Source organism: Apteryx rowi, unplaced genomic scaffold (assembly GCF_003343035.1).
Source record: "Apteryx rowi isolate R43461 unplaced genomic scaffold, aptRow1 scaffold_406, whole genome shotgun sequence".
Taxonomy (NCBI): Eukaryota; Metazoa; Chordata; class Aves; order Apterygiformes; family Apterygidae; genus Apteryx; species Apteryx rowi.
In genome coordinates, this window is record NW_020450588.1 from 482,038 (window position 1) to 497,476 (window position 15,439).

The 15,439-nt window shown below is 43.3% G+C and overlaps 1 protein-coding gene across 4 annotated transcripts in view; it reads left to right on the forward strand.

Moving 5' to 3' along the window:
* VPS8 (VPS8, CORVET complex subunit) overlaps positions 1-15,439 on the forward strand; it is a 94,375-nt gene that overhangs the window by 28,023 nt on the left and 50,913 nt on the right. For 2 of the 4 annotated variants that reach the window (XM_026075574.1, XM_026075571.1), the window contains 12 exons: positions 570-637; positions 1,291-1,444; positions 1,540-1,599; positions 2,461-2,568; positions 4,088-4,168; positions 5,265-5,435; positions 8,072-8,146; positions 9,252-9,287; positions 11,578-11,668; positions 12,566-12,612; positions 13,519-13,608; positions 15,316-15,362. In XM_026075574.1, coding sequence (XP_025931359.1) covers positions 570-637; positions 1,291-1,444; positions 1,540-1,599; positions 2,461-2,568; positions 4,088-4,168; positions 5,265-5,435; positions 8,072-8,146; positions 9,252-9,287; positions 11,578-11,668; positions 12,566-12,612; positions 13,519-13,608; positions 15,316-15,362 — 1,028 coding nt within the window. Of the gene's footprint in view, positions 1-569; positions 638-1,290; positions 1,445-1,539; positions 1,600-2,460; positions 2,569-4,087; positions 4,169-5,264; positions 5,436-8,071; positions 8,147-9,251; positions 9,288-11,577; positions 11,669-12,565; positions 12,613-13,518; positions 13,609-15,315; positions 15,363-15,439 lie in introns of those variants that run through there. The other 2 variants (XM_026075572.1, XM_026075573.1) reach the window with 2 other exon arrangements.

Consider the following 15,439-nt stretch of genomic DNA (forward strand, 5'->3'; position numbering starts at 1 on the left):
ATTAGGTATGGCGTGATAGATGGCAATTGTAAAATTTAAGACTCTATTTAACAACACAAGACTGATGCATTCATTCTCACCAACTCAAGATAAGCTAGCAAATGACTGTTGGGTATCTACACTTGGTGTTAGTCAACACTCATCTTCTCTGGATGTGGCTTCTTGTTCACCATAATATTGTCCTCACACATAGATACTCATTTCTGATTTTGTGTGTGGCTTTGCTTTTGTGTGGACCCCTCCCATCAGAGAGTTGAGCTGTTCTAGTGGTAACATGGGTTTTGGTATGCTATAGTCCTAAGCCGGGATAGAAAGTAATGGGACTTTGGTAGTAAAATCTAGCAATAAAGCTTGTTGGAGGGATGAGGGTGAAAAGCAAAACCTGTATCTCTTACAAATCATAAAAAAGTCAGTAATTGTCTCCACACTACATGTTAAAGGTGTCTTTCTGGTAGATACAAGGAAGGTACATTTGTGTTCTGTTAATAGCACAGTAGCATACATTCTTCTAGACATTTTTTCTGGTAGTTTATTTCTTAGTGCAAGTTTTAATCTAATTATGTGCTCAGTTTACAGATGACCCGACGCTTGCAATTTGCAATGACAGCGGAGGCTCCGTATTTGAACTGTCATTTAAGTAAGACAATAACTCTTAACTCATAGAAAGTGGCAATACAAGCAGCTAATGCTGGGTCATAGGTTCTAAAGCCAAAACAAAAAAGCATTTGAACCAATAAAGCAACTGTCTGAATGTTGAATATATAGTTTAGGGCTGCAGTATAATTTCACAGCTGAAGCAAGATGCTGTCTGGCTGTGTAATAGTCAAAGAATAGCCTAAGTTATTAAGGTATGTATGTATTGGTCCAGAATCTTAGCATTCTTTGTTGGCTCTAAGTAGTTGTCATAAAAGTGCTGCCTCTTGGTTTTCCATGTTTTTTCATTAGAGAGAGCTGCCCTGCAGTAACTGCTTGTTCTCTTCCTCTTGGGCATCTTCAAGAGGAGGAGGATGTGGGACAAGGAGGAAGTATTGGCCCTAACAGTCTAAGGAAACTAATCATGTCCAGGAATGGCTGAGAGTTTGCTGTTAAATAAAATCCTAAGGAGTTCTTGTTTGTACCTGAGAAGCTGTTTAGGACTGCTTCTAATGGCGTTCTAAAGTCATCCCTGGAGCCGTGGAAAGGGCTCTTTAAAAATAATGTTTATGAAGGATCATGCTTGAGGTTTCTTGAGGCTGTCAGGCTGATCTCCTCTTGATAGCTGGTCACCAAGATGATATGTCTTCTTTTCAGGAGGGTGATGGGAGTGAGAACGTGTGAATCTCGATGTCTCTTCAGTGGCTCAAAGGGAGAAGTTTGCTGTATTGAACCACTACATGCAAAAGTTGAGCTGAGAGACCATCCCATTACCCAGTATTCACTGCTGGCCATGGCCTCCCTAACAAAGGTAATTTGTTGCTTGCAGAAGCTTTTGAGGAATTAAAAAGAAGTTTTCTGGTATATACTCAAACATTTTATTTTGCCTTTTTGTTTTTCTTGAAGATACTTGTCATTGGCTTGAAGCCATCTCTGAAAGTGTGGATGACTTTCCCCTATGGTCGTGTGAGTAATGAGGCCAAATGCTTGCTTTTTGGATTACAGCCACAAACAGTTTTTACAGTGAAGGGGGTGAGATTAGGACCAGGAGTTAGATTTTGCTACTTTTTATCAGCACACGGTAAACTCTGCATTGCGGGATTGCAGGGATAATCTGTGGGCCTGATGTGCCCAGACTGTGAGCAGAGAGGGGCTAAAAAGGCAACTTCAAGTTGTACCTCTGCAGTGATGCTGACCTCCTCCGGTAAGTAGTGAGGGAGGAATTTGGGAGTCCCTCAGCTTCACCCCTTCCCTGCTGTGGCCTGGAAGCTCCCACAGGTGGGACATTGACCTGAATGTGGCTACAGTTGCCTTGGGCTGGGACATTGCTCTGCTGGGTTTCTGTTTAGAAGAACCGTACAATAAAAGCCCTGATTGCATGGACAGAAAGAGAGTGGAGTTAGTGCTGGAATTAGAACACTAAAGCTGTCTTCTGGACTCTGCCTATTCGCTGGTATGATTCCTGAGAGAAAAGCAGCAGGGGGAAGCATGGGCTGTGTTAGAGTGGGAGAATGGAGAAGACAGTTATCAAGCTGTGGCTTGTGACAGCCCATCCATCCATGGGAGGCTGGATCTGCTTTAGGTAGCCAGGATGCAGGTGTTCTGACTGGCCATCCGCTTTGCCAAGAGACACACGTTGCCTCTGAACCGTGCGGTGGGACCAAACAGCGCAAGCTACTGCTCATCTGCCAGCAGGCCAAGGAATTGCTTTATGGCCTCTGTATACATGGCAAAGTTGATCAGTAGAAGCCACTGAGCAACACATGGCCTGGAACTAAGGCTCTGCCCTGCATGCCTTAAATACAGGCTGTGCTTTTTGTCTCTCAGATGGACCCTTCCAGTGTCCCTCTTCTGGCGTGGCACTTCGTGGCTGTGCAGAACTCTGTGAACCCCATGCTTGCCTTTTGTCGAGGAGACGTCGTTCATTTTCTTCTGGTAAGCTTGGATGTTACCTGCTGCTTTTCAGATAATCGCTTCTTGTTCAGATGTTCCATTCGTTGAGCCTTTGGCTCAGTGGAAGCGTATCTGTGGATGCTAGGGATCTCCGCAGCTTGCAGCTGGCTTGGGAAAAGAAGCTGGTTGGTTGTTGCTCTGTAGCGAGCAGCAGTGCCCTTCCCAGAGAATCTGGAGGCCTGGACTTTACATGTTCTTTTGAAGGAAGTGTTGATCTGGGGCTCATCTGATTTCCACTGTAACTAGAAGAATTAGGATTGTTTCCAAGAGAGCACCTGAATTTGAGATGTTGTTTTTTCTCTTTAACGTGTAGGTCTGGAGAACTGGTATAAACCACTAAGAGGCCACTGCTTAGGGAAGTCCTGTTGGCATGTGACTTTAGGCATCCTCTTTTTACTGTTTAGATCTACAGAAGTTATACATGCAGATACAGCTGTTTGTAGGTGGTTTCATGTCTGATTTCAGTATGAGGAAAAGTGCATAGGCTTCAGAAAACCTAGCATTTTGACTTTGGAGTGCTGGGTTTAGTTCCCAGCTCTGCTCTAATCTTGGACCTTGAGCTGTGCTCAAGCACTCAGACATTGTGCTGTCTGGGTTTCAAGTTCCCACCTGTAAAATGGGATGAAATCCTCTCTCATCTATGTTTTCTCTAATGATAAACTTCGGGAGAAAGAAAAAGCTGTACATTTAAGGGGAACCCATCTTGCTGGAGATGTGCATACACACAGTATCACCAGGCCTGTGCTCAGCTACGGCCAGTGCTGTGGCTCTGCTTATAGGTTGTTAAACAACAGCCATGTTAGGTGGATTCAAGCCCTCTTGCTATACTTCAAATTGTCCAAGTGTAAAAAAACCCTTATTTTTTGTTGTAAAATGTTTTATTTTTCAAGAGAATGAATCAAAGCCAGTTTAGCATTAGCATTCTGTAGTGCTGACTTTTACGAGCAGAGAGTAGAGTAGTCCCTGCATGGGAAGAAAGAGGGCCCTTGACTGAGAGTTGCCTTGCAGCATCTTTCTTCAATTCACTAGTCCACTGGGGCTGAGCCTCTGGAGAGTCAGTGAATAAAAATCAGCCCTCGTTTGGGGCTCTCTGAGTACTGGAAGTTTGCATCTCTCCTAGAAAATGAATTGCCTTATATAATACACAGGGAGGGGGAAGAATTCCTTGAACACCTGGTGCCTGCTTATGCCGTTTATGACCTACAACTGTTGTAGTGCAAATAAATGATTAAAAATTAATCCAACGGAGGACATGTATTTTTTTTTCCTCTTTGCTCAGAGACAGGCCCCTACTACTTTCTCACTTATGTTATTGCCTTTGAAAGTGGGGGAATTACATTCCGTGTCAGAATGGAACCACGTGCACTGCTAATGCGCGCTCAGCCTGCTTGTGTGAGGGGAGCGCCAGAATCCTGGAGCTGGTGTGATGTCCTCCTGGAACAGAGGTTGAGTTACAAAGAGTCTTTGAACTCGAGTCAGTCTTGTCTGACTTCTCTTTTAGGTAAAGAGGGATGATACTGGTGCGATACACGTCACTAAGCAGAAGCAGCTTCATCTACACTATGACCTCATCAATTTTACTGTAAGTCTCGGTACTACTGAATGGTTAAATTTTTTGCACTAAATGGATCTTAATAGCCCTTAGTTCTATACTGTTAGCTTTACAAATCTGGCATGAGAACTGTCTATATTTATCTGGAGTTCACTAACTGAAAATGATCTTAAACGGGGACTCATGGAAAACTAGCATAAGTGAAATACCAATATCTACTGAGTAAAAGTTTGTAGCATGTAGGCAACCTACTGGCCTTTCTTGGGATGGGGGGAGCCTTGTTAAGGAAACTTTTTTCAAGAGCCAGGGAGAATCTGGCAAGAAAGACTTTTATTCTAAATCCTTACTAAAAGAATGCAAACTTTTTTGGCACTGACTCTGTACAATTCTAGTATGTTTCCATATGCACGTGCCTGCTAAACCACCATCATTCTGTTTGATGCTTTTAATAAAAAAAAACAAAAACAAAAAAACCCCAGCTTAACTCTAAAACACTTTTATAGAATACAGATAATAAAATATGAAAAGCCAAAATACCAAGGTGAACATCCAAGTTAGCTGGAATTTGAAGTTTGTCAAACAAATGTGTTTGAGTGTTTAAAAAAAACCTAAAAGAAAATGGAAAAAGCTTTTTTGTTTGCAGGGCTTCGATCATGAAAATGTAAATTATAGAATATGAGCGACAGGCTTTGAGTTAAACTTAGATGTATTATTTCTCTTTTTTAATGCCAGCATGCCTCTTGATGCCATATTTACCTCCTAAGGGATTTGAGAACAGATTGGTGTAGTTGTCAAGTTTTTGAGACCTTTAATAGAAGGTGTGCTAGAGCATAAATAATGCACCAAGAGAACAAGAACTCTGGTGGATTACCATTTTTCTGTATGTGTTTTTGTGTGAAGGAGCTTCCTTATGACATTTCTCAGAGTTAAGCTGATATTCCAAAAGGAGTCTCCCATCTTTACCTTTGCAGTTATGCATGGGTGCTGCTGTGAAGTGATCATGTAACAAAGCTACTAGCCATCCTAGAACTTAAGACATTGATCCTCCGGAATATGTCCGGAGCCTGTTCAGTCAGCCTCTAATTGTGCGTGCATGGCTGAAATCTGCCATTTGTTGCCTTTTCAGTGGATAAACTCACGGACAGCAGTGCTTCTGGACAGTGTGGAGAAGCTGCATGTGATAGATCGCCAGACACAAGAGGAGCTGGAGACCATAGAGATCTCGGAAGTTCAGCTAGTCTACAACAGCAGCCACTTCAAATCCCTGGCAACGGGGGGCAACGTCAGCGAAGCACTGGTAGACACAAATGACCCTTAGCCTGCTTGTGTTAGCTAACTTTGTTTCAAACATGCCGTAATTGGAGGAGCCTGGAGCTTTGGAAAAAATGCTTTTCGAAGTATCTCAGTTATCATATGTGATGTTGATTTAGCTACATAACAGATAGCTCACGTTTCCTTTTGTGATTTGCTGTTATTGGGAGCTTCTTTTAAGTTGCTAAGCTTTGGAATATCCTGTATAGGAAAAAACTTATGAGCTTTATTCTTCAAGAGATTCTTACAGACATTTCTGCGTTGGGCTCTTGTATGCTGCAGATACTCTGCTGTAGCAGTACCTGTGCAGTACGTGCATTCCTCCCGCCCTTCTCTGATGGGTTCTCATGGATGGGTAGAGAGTAGTGCACATGCTTGTTCCCTTTCTTGCCTGAAGTAAGAAAAACGCTAATGGAAGTTGCAACACTTAAACTATTGCATTTACTACTTTTCCCTCTTTTTTAATCTGACATTATTTTATTTTGACTTTATTGCTTTCATGACTGTAACTTATTCTTGTTGGACACTAGCCCATGTGGTGTTTGGACATGTGGCTGTTTTATTCCCAAAGTGCATGGTAATTTCAGTGGCTCCAGATGGCTCCTGTAATCTATCTGTCTTCTGCAGAAGACACGTTTTGATGTGGCATTTCTGCTGCCTTAGTGCTGTGGAAATTTTTTAAAGCCATGGTTGTGCGAGAAGGTATTGCTTTCAGTAGAAAATCAGTTTCTCTATTTGGGAAGCAATTATCCAAGAGCATGCAAAGGAGGGGACCTTGTGTCCGTGCTTGCATTGGTGTATCCCAGCACTGGGAGGACTTGTAGCCTCCCTGTGCTGTACTAGAGGTAGCCCAGTGGTTCTGAAAGTTCACAGCTGGAAGATCTGGTTCCTATTATCCCACTTCTGCTATAGCCCTCTGAGACTTGCTGCCCCCAGCAGCTATTAGAAGGCTCTTGTGGGTCTATAGTTTGGATCCCCAATTCCAAGCCCAGCATAACAATCATGACTCGGCTTCAGAATCCCAAGGAGAAGCACCTTCCATGCAGGATGGCAGGGTTTCACAAGAAACCCATCTGTCCTACTTCCCTTTGAGCACCAAAGAGCAGAGTGCTTCTTTCAGCCTGACTGGCCAGATGCTATCATGAGTCTTCACTGCTTTGGATCCTGCTGCTGAACTAACCTTCTGTACTGTATCTGCTTCGTCCTGCTAGCGTTGCTGTCATTCTTTGTGCCGCAGGCACCTACTGAGGAAGAAAGAGTGCGAAGGTGGAGTTTAGCCTAAGAAGTTAGCTCACGTGCTGCCTGCCACATGGTTTGGTATTGCCAGACACAACCTCACCAAACGTAGCTAGAAACTAGCACTAAGGTGGTAACTGAGCTCTCCTTGCTAGGATGTGTTGTTATTTAGGGCCTGTCACTCAATTCCAGAAACTCTGCAGGATCCCATGGAGACTTCTGATGATTGCCATTAAAGCCAGAAACATGGGGACTGAAACACTGCTGGGCCCAAATAAGTTCTGCTTGTTAAAATGCTACTGTGGCTCTAGAAAAGACCTCTACTCAATTCGCAGATTATGAGTGGGAGATGTAGAGCTGAAGTCTGTTATTGCCAAGACTGTGGATACAATACAGTCGGTCTCTTCCTTTGTGTTTCAGTAAGAATTATGAGACCACCTATTCCAGAGCAATTCTGAGCCAAGGACCACTTTGATGGGCAGCTTTGTTTTCATGGCTCAGAGGATCGGAAAGATACTTTTCCCTGGGATAGTTCCCCAGATACTCTAGAAGGCAAATCATAGCTAAGGCTGCTGCTCCTGTAAGGAATATTCTGGTTGTAGAGATGCCTGGATTTGTGGCTGAAGATGCCAGGCCCCATTCTCCTACTGCAGCATCTAAAGAAAGATGCAGGGAGCATCTGCTATTTTGGCCTTAGGTTTTGTGCTGAACAGGTTGGAGTCTTCCTCCTCTTACAGCACTCCCTGGGATGGATGCATTTTTCAACAGAGGGAAGAGATCCAGGAAACTTTCCTATCTGGCCAAACTGAAAGAAGTAGAGGACGAACAGCTCTACCCTGTATAGCTGTGCAGCAGAGTGGCAAGCAAGCACTGCCTGTGCATTGTGGCGGGGTAAAATCTCTAATTTTGCATGTGGTGCTCCACCTCCCGCATTGTGAATGTGCCTACAGCTAGCCTTTTGAACACCGTAACCGGCGTTCCAATTTCTGTTGTAGCAGCTCTCACTACAACAACGTTGCTTCCATCTGTCCCTTCTGCGCGTTTCTTCTTGAAAAAGATCTGTGAAGGAGCAGAAGGGAAGAAAAGAGTCACTGTAGCTTGTTTGCATCCAAGGACAGATGCAGAGCACTGCTTGTGGATTCTCATGACTCCTTCGTGTTTTCTGGACAGCTGGAGCTCAGCAGCGCTTGAGGTTGCCTTCCATAACCAGGAAGGCAGCACTTTGTTACTTACTACTGCCCAGCACTCTGTGCTCTTCTCTCCCAATTCTCATTTTAATTTCTTAATTACAAAGTGTTTCTGAAGTTTGAGTATAGATGTGTTTCCTGGGATATTTTACAAAAACAAAAAGCAGTTTGATTGACATGTCTTTCTTGCTCCCTGTAGGCATTGGTTGGAGAGAAGGCTTGTTATCAGTCCATCAGCAGTTGTGGCGGTCAGATCTTTTACCTTGGAACTAAGGTAAATGTGGGGAGTTTTTAATGGAAATACAGGGCATCCGTTGTTGTTGGTAGCACATCTGGAGAAAAGCAAGTTTTTATTCCGTGGAGATGTAAACCAAGGATGGGCTCTTTGTGCACTTATGTCATTGGAGTAAAGAAATATGCAGCAACCTGGTCCTAGCCAAAGTATCGGCTAAGTGAGGTATTGTCATAATTTCATGGTATCCTGGTTCATACTGCTTCAGGGTGAATGTAACATTACTTTACTGACATCTGCTCTATCCTAAGCTTCAATTCCTCTGTCCTAAATGTGCTAGTGAATAAATGGAAAGAAATAAGAGGGCTGGGAAACTAGATTCTGTTTCACAGCATGATAAAAGGAATATTCTATTCACTTTTCCTGTCCTGCAGTTCGGGCTTTCTGTGACTAGACCTGTGTAGGGACTTCTGAAAGACACAACTCTCTTTTCTTGAAGTATAACTGCAGCCATTTTTTTTCACTTGGTGCTAATGTCATGATCCAAATCTAAGAAAGTTGCTCAGTTTTTTTAGTCGTATACTGATTTTGTCTGAAATTCTGCTGGCATCAGTAGACTTTTTGCCAGTCTCTGATCTACTGGCCTTGCTTGGCCACTGATATTTGATGGTCTTGAAAGAAGTACGAGTAGAGACAACATTTCTGGGGCCTGCTTCCAGCTTGGAGGAACTCTAGCCTCCTGGGGGGATGCTAAGGATGGGAGTGTAACACAGCTGTGAGCATTTCTAGAGCTTTGACTGCAATGAGCCAGCTTTGGCAGGTATCTGTCATGCAGTTGTACAGAGACCTACACTCAAAGTAGTCCAGTGATTACAGTGTGGAAAGGCAAAGAGAGATGGGCTGTAGGGTGGCATGTGGGATTTAGGGTATGAAGTGCAGGGATTGTATCTTGGAGAAGATGGGTTGGGAGGCCATGCAAAATATTCACATTATTTCTGCCTGTCGAATTTGAGGGTTACTTTATTTAGCTTCATCTGTACCAGCATATTCCAGTGGATCTGTGGGATTCCACAGACTGCATGAGCAATTGTCAGTAAATAAATAAAAATAAATAACCTCTTTTTTTTTTTTCTTTTCCTTTTTCTAGTCTGTTCACGTCATGACATTGAGGAGCTGGAGAGAGGTAGGTTGAAAGGAAACAGGTACAGCTTAGTAAASTTGAACTGATCAAATATAGCTTGATAGGAGGGAGGTCGCTCTGGGCCTACAGCATTTGTGAAGCGTGTTCTGAGCGCTGTGTTCAGGATCTGTAATTGCTACACACTGTCAGTACTGTAGGTATATTGCTTTCCACAGTGAGATGCTATTGGACTCCTCCTCGCATAAACCTGAAGACTAAATAGGGACCTTGTTCCCCACCTTACCTGCCCAACCACGACACAATGCCCTGCAGTGTTTCAGCTTCTGCTAACAAGGCATAGTTACTGCACTGAACAGCTTCTGAGGGCTGTATAAATATCAGTCTTCCATCAGCCAGATAAGGACACAGGAATGGAAGGAAACCTGTTTCACTGTATTTCGTCTTCAGCTACTGCAGGCAGCTACATGATAAAATTTGTCAAAGGCTAACTATCTAGAAAGTTCATTGGATTTTAGATCATTTTTTCTGTTGCTGGAAGCTGCTTCAGAACATTGTTTCTCTGATGGCTGAAATGCTATCAGTTTCCGTCCTAAAATTCTTATGATTTGTTTATGTCCATCTGTTCCTGTTCTGTTCTTTTCACTTGAGTTAAATATCATCTAGAAAGGAAGAAATGCTGACTTCTCAATATGTTTATTCAGCTCAAGCGTGTTCTCTTTCAGACTTTGTTTTGCAAGGCTAAGCAAAGCTCTTTTGTCATCCTCTTATAAGATTAGCTTTCCATTCCTTTCTTTTTTCACGGTCACATTTCTCTGCACCGCTTCCATGCTAGGTTTCTTGAACACAGGTGACTGGTTTGGCACTTATTACCCTGGGTAAGGTCTTGCCAGTGCCATGCACAGTGGCATCAGTTCTTCCCTCTATCGACTGGATATGCCATGCCTCATATGCCCTTGGGTCTCATTTTGCTGCTTCTTTGCTACTTTACGTCAGTGGCTCGTGGCAGTCCTGTGGTGCACCAGTATCCTGTAGTCAGACACTGATTTCTACTGTAAGTTGCTTGACTCTTCAATATGTGCCACTGGATTGCATCACGTTTCTGTTACCCAGCTTTGGAGGTCATCCTGTTGCTTCTGTCTTTCTTATCTGCTGTCCACATTGTATATTAAGAGCACTCTGCTAACTTGGTCATCAGCAAACTTCAGTAATAAACTCTGCTTGTGCCAAATCATTATGTAAGAGGGTCTTCAAGGGTGATCTTCAAGGAATTCCAATAGTCACTTCCCTTCAGTCTCATAATTCCTCTCTTTTAAGCAGTGACGGTCATCGTTTTTCCCCTTAACTGCTTTATGGCTCTTATACTCATCCATGATTACAAGCTCCTTCATGCGATGCTATATCAAGGTCTTTAATGAAGTATAAACAGTTCACCTCTACTAAACTTTGTCTGGTACAGTCTCTGCTTTTGGTTACTGAGATCACTTTCCTTTACCTAATTTTCCTTCCAGCCATTTACTACCACCTCTGGTTTGGTAAACTGTTAATGAAAAGTCTTGCTTTGATCTATGATTTCATGTACTAGTTTTCCTAGAATTCAGAAGTTGGTCACAACTTGCACGCTCTGAGCCAAGCTCCTCCTTAATTGCTGTGTAGCTCCTATCATACTAGAGGCCTCTTTATTGCAGGATTTACTTGAGAGTTATCAAGCATGTGAGGCATTAAAGTGTGAAGCTGAGAGTTCTTGGCTGCAGTACAGAATGCTGGTCTGAGATACAAAATCTCTCTTTTCTCAAGCAACACTTATTAAAATGCTTGACCTAGCGTATCCAGACTAATATTGCCTGACCTTTTGTGTTGATGATTCCTTAAAGTAGAAAGTACTTGTGACCTACTTCAGTCTTTATTGATTTTGAACTTAAAGGAAAATGAAAAGTAGAATGAGAATGTCTGAATGTTGAAAACATGGCAGTTTTGTTGTGTTTTAAATGATGAGGCCAGGACAGGGAATGGAAAATTTTGATTCTTTGTGTTTGCAGAGACTCCCTGATGCTGTGAGTCTCCGTTCATCAAGCATTTAACCTACAATGTAATCCACAGGGACGTGGTGTACTGAGGCCTGACATCTCTTGTCCTTTTTAACTGTCCAGCAGTAAATTTGCATATGGAAGAATCTTTGTGAGATATTGTCCTTTATTGCAATGAGAGCTTTTGAGGTTCCTCTGTCCCCTGGCTGTCAGGAATCACAACCAACTAATTGGGAAATGCTGGTCTTAAATAAGTGGGGCATCATGTTTTCTGGAATGCTAAAGTCCAGTATTACTTGTTATTTTAGAGAGTTGACCACCTTCTGAAACAAGAGCGTCTCACTGATGCCTTGGCTCTAGCTTGGTCTTTTTATGAAGGTAAAGCAAAGGCTGTAGTAGGTAAGTTTTCTTTTTTGTTGAAACCACAAGGAAAGGTTTTAAACCTGTGCATGTACTGAAATCACTGTTCCAGAAAAAATGGAAGACAATTGTACTGAAGAAGGGAAAGTAGGGTGTGCTGCTTTGGGTTTGGCAGAAACAACACCCTTTATATAGATTGTTTTAGCTTTTTTAGAGTTGTGGCGCCTTTAGCAGCTTGCTGTTTTTAAGGGAAAATCAGATCTGGTCTGTGTTTTGACTGCTACCTGCTGTCACTTGGCCACAAGAGATGGATCCAGGTGTCAAATAACTAGTCTGCTAGAATATTCTGGTGGGCCATGCTTGACGCTTTGCAGCAAATAACTTTTGATGGTTTTGACAGATGACTCTCAAGTTCTCAAGATAAGATCCTCCTGCTGTGAAATAATTACTACATGAAGTTGTATCTTGTTGTTTTAACATATGGATATAATATACTTAGAGCAAATAGGTAGTTTTCAGTATTCAAAAGAACTACTTTATTTTTGAGTTGGCATTTACAACCTTTTCTCCCTTGTAGCGCACTAAATTCAGCTCCTTTGCACCAAGGCATCCTCCAGCAATTAGCCCCATATGCACAGTCTATGATAGCCCTTCATTAGCTGTTCTCTAAACTCGTTCTCTTCTGTCAAGCAGCGCTCAGAGCAGGCCCTTTCCATTGCTGTTGTGCTGGAGCAGCCATTACATTGAGGGCATGAGCTCTTCAGAAGAGCGGGCTAAAAATAGTTCATGCAGTCATGTATTTAGATATCCTGACCTCTGCATCTCCAGGGTAATGGTGCTAGCCTCTAAATTGTGGGATTTATGATGGCCTTTATATTTCCCCTTGTAGCTTAGATGAGAAAAGGTTTTTTTTTTTTCTTTCCTCATTCTTTCTAGGCTTGTCTGGGGACACAAGCAAGCGGAAAGCAGTCATTGCAGACAGAGTGAGTCACTGATTTCTTCCTAATCGGATTTTCATTTATACTGCTGTGATGCTAACTGTGTTCCTGGAAGCAATGGCTTCTGTCCTCCAGAACCTAGTCCAACTAACTCTAGAAAGTGTATGCGTTGCCTCACTTGCTAATATTGTGAGCAGTATTTTAGCAGAGACTTGGAAATACCTTTCAGATGAAAGTGGGGATAAAATCTGCAGCATTAGTAAAATGTGTGACATTAACATCCAGCCCTTGAAATCTCACAGTCCAGTCTCTGGCCCCCCTCATAGCGGACAGAAACCTATTCTGCAGCCAACTCTTGAGTTTCCTGCCCTTTGGCTGGCAAATACCCATCGGTACATAACATGCTGACTGTTCTACATGTAGAATAAACTCTTTGGCTGTTCACGTTCGGTTGTCACCAGAGCCTGTTTCCTGGGAAAGGTGTGTTTAAAATATGTAATTATTGCAGTAATTGTTCAGCCGTACTTTGTTCTTCATGCGTGTTTTCTTTGCAGGTAAATAAGTTTTGCACTAAAACTTAAGCACTGGGTAAAAACACAGCCCAGATGAGACTTGTGCTTCAGGATGTCTTCATCTGCCCAAACATTTGCTGTCAGACTGGCTGCCCAATGTCTCAGTCAGTTAAAATTAGTGTAGACCTGCAATATCCTCTGTGGTGATTAATTTTAATTGCCCCTGTGCCATGTCATGCATTCGTCTCTTGGCAGCTCTGTTCTGAGTGCTGTTTGTACCCTCTTCCCTCCTCTTCTCCCTCCTGCCCTTGATAGTTCGCATCCAGACCAGGACAACAGGGTTTGCAGTGCTGCCAGCCACCCAAATCAGACTACAGAATGTGCTAGTAGAGCCTGTAGTTTAGCATGTGAGTGAATTTTCTTGTTTATTGTATTTCAGATGGTTGAAATCCTTCTCCATTATGCCGATCGGACTTTGAAGAAATGTCCTGACCAAGGAAAAATCCAGGTTATGGAGCAACATTTTCAGGTATGGTGCTTCAGAGGACTCTGATGCATAGATCTTTCGAAGTTTTGAATCAAACATTTGCTTTGCTGTGCAGGTTGCTTGTGTATTTTTGAAAGTTTGTGCTGCAATGCTGCTTACCTCTCACCTACGTTGTGTGCTCTGTTAAAATTAGGACTTAGTTACTGCTAGGTGGCAGAGCAGGACCTGTATCCCCTCTGTCTTCTACAGAAGTGGGACTAGAAATCTTCTGATATGAACCAGCATACCCATTCAGACCAAAGATGACTGGTCCCAGTACCCGCCTGCCTTTGTCTGTGGCTGCCTAGATTTTTAGGAGCTTTTTTTCTTTTTTCTGTTTTTTGCGTGTGTCTGTGTGGGGGTGTGGGTAGTCCTTGTCACGTGCCTTTTGAAAACTGAGTTATCTGTTGAGTAGCTTTCCCTCGTCCATAGACCTCACTGCTTCACAGGCCTATAGGAGATGTGAAATAGCATTTCCCTTTCTGAAAGCCGTATTCAGTTCCTCTAATGTATCGTGTTTAGCTAGCGCTGCGCTGGGTTTGGGATCTGGGCCCCTAGGATTTGCAGGAGTGGTGACATACTTCCCCACGTGCCTGTTTGCATGTCGTGAGCTGTCATTGCCTTTACAAGCCTTTGTTCAAGTTTGTCTTTAGAGCTCTTAACTTCTGAATGCCAGTCAAAAACCTCTGAGCAGTGACGTAATTTTCCCTTCACCCTGCTCTGGCTGGACAAGTCAGGTGTCGTGTAGCCAGCGGTGACTTTGCACGCCGTTCAGGATACGGATGACAGAGCTTTGGAGATTTAAATTACCATTGGCTACAAGAACCGTTTGGAAGCTTAAATCAGGTGGAAAGAAAATTAGCATAGGCTGTCTTTTGTCTTTGCACCCAACCTGTTTCTTCAGACATTATGATGCTGAGAAATTGATCTTTACTAAAACTGGGCTTAAAAGTTTCAGTGCCCTCAATGGATAAAGTTTTGTTCACACAATTGGGTGAGACTAGGTGTAGTTTTACCTCACACACCATTGCTTTCTCTGGACTGTTGGGTGCTGCAGCAACTCTAGGGCTGAAAATTCTTGTGGTCCTTTTGCCCCAGGCCTGGGAAAGTGTCGCTTTGTTAGCTGTAAGTAAAAAATGGGGAAAGACTTTCTAAGGAGCAAAAATGGGGTGCCCCAAAGCATTTGCACAGAGGTGGGAGCCTTCTTCCCCTTACCTGCTTGTGCTGCTGGAGGTGGTAAAACGCACGTTTCCGTCTCTGGCCCTATTTCTAAGAGAGATTCTAAAAAGTCTTGAATCTGGACAGAATGGCCCTGAGACTGTGGATGAGCTGCTGTTACCACTTTTTCTTTGCTCTAAAGCTTACGTCTGCTTGTGGTTCTTCCACTCACGTTTGTGGTGCTCGTGCTGTCCAGCAGGATGCAGCCTTGACCTGTTACTGTAGCACTCGGTCTCAGGCGGAATTCGCATGGTGGAGTTGGGGGAGGCTGACGGGCTGGCTGTGGAAATGGCAGGTCTGTAAGTGGCTCCGTTCCCCTTTCCCGGCAAACTCTGGTTTGTGCAAAAGCCGTAACTGTGCCAACTACCAGCTGACTCCAGTAGCTTGCTGATTCTGCGCTCTGTTAGCCAGGCGTCATTCTGTGCTGTGGAGGATGTGCTGTTTGGCAGGACCTTTGCCAGATCCTGAAGCTTTTTTGTGGTTCTTCCGCAGGACGTGGTGCCCGTCATAGTCGATTACTGTCTCTTACTCCAGCGCACGTAAGTCTGAGTTTGCAAGCCTGTCTCCCAAATCAGACCACTAACCCATGTAGTCCTGAGTGCTGTCTCCTTTAATA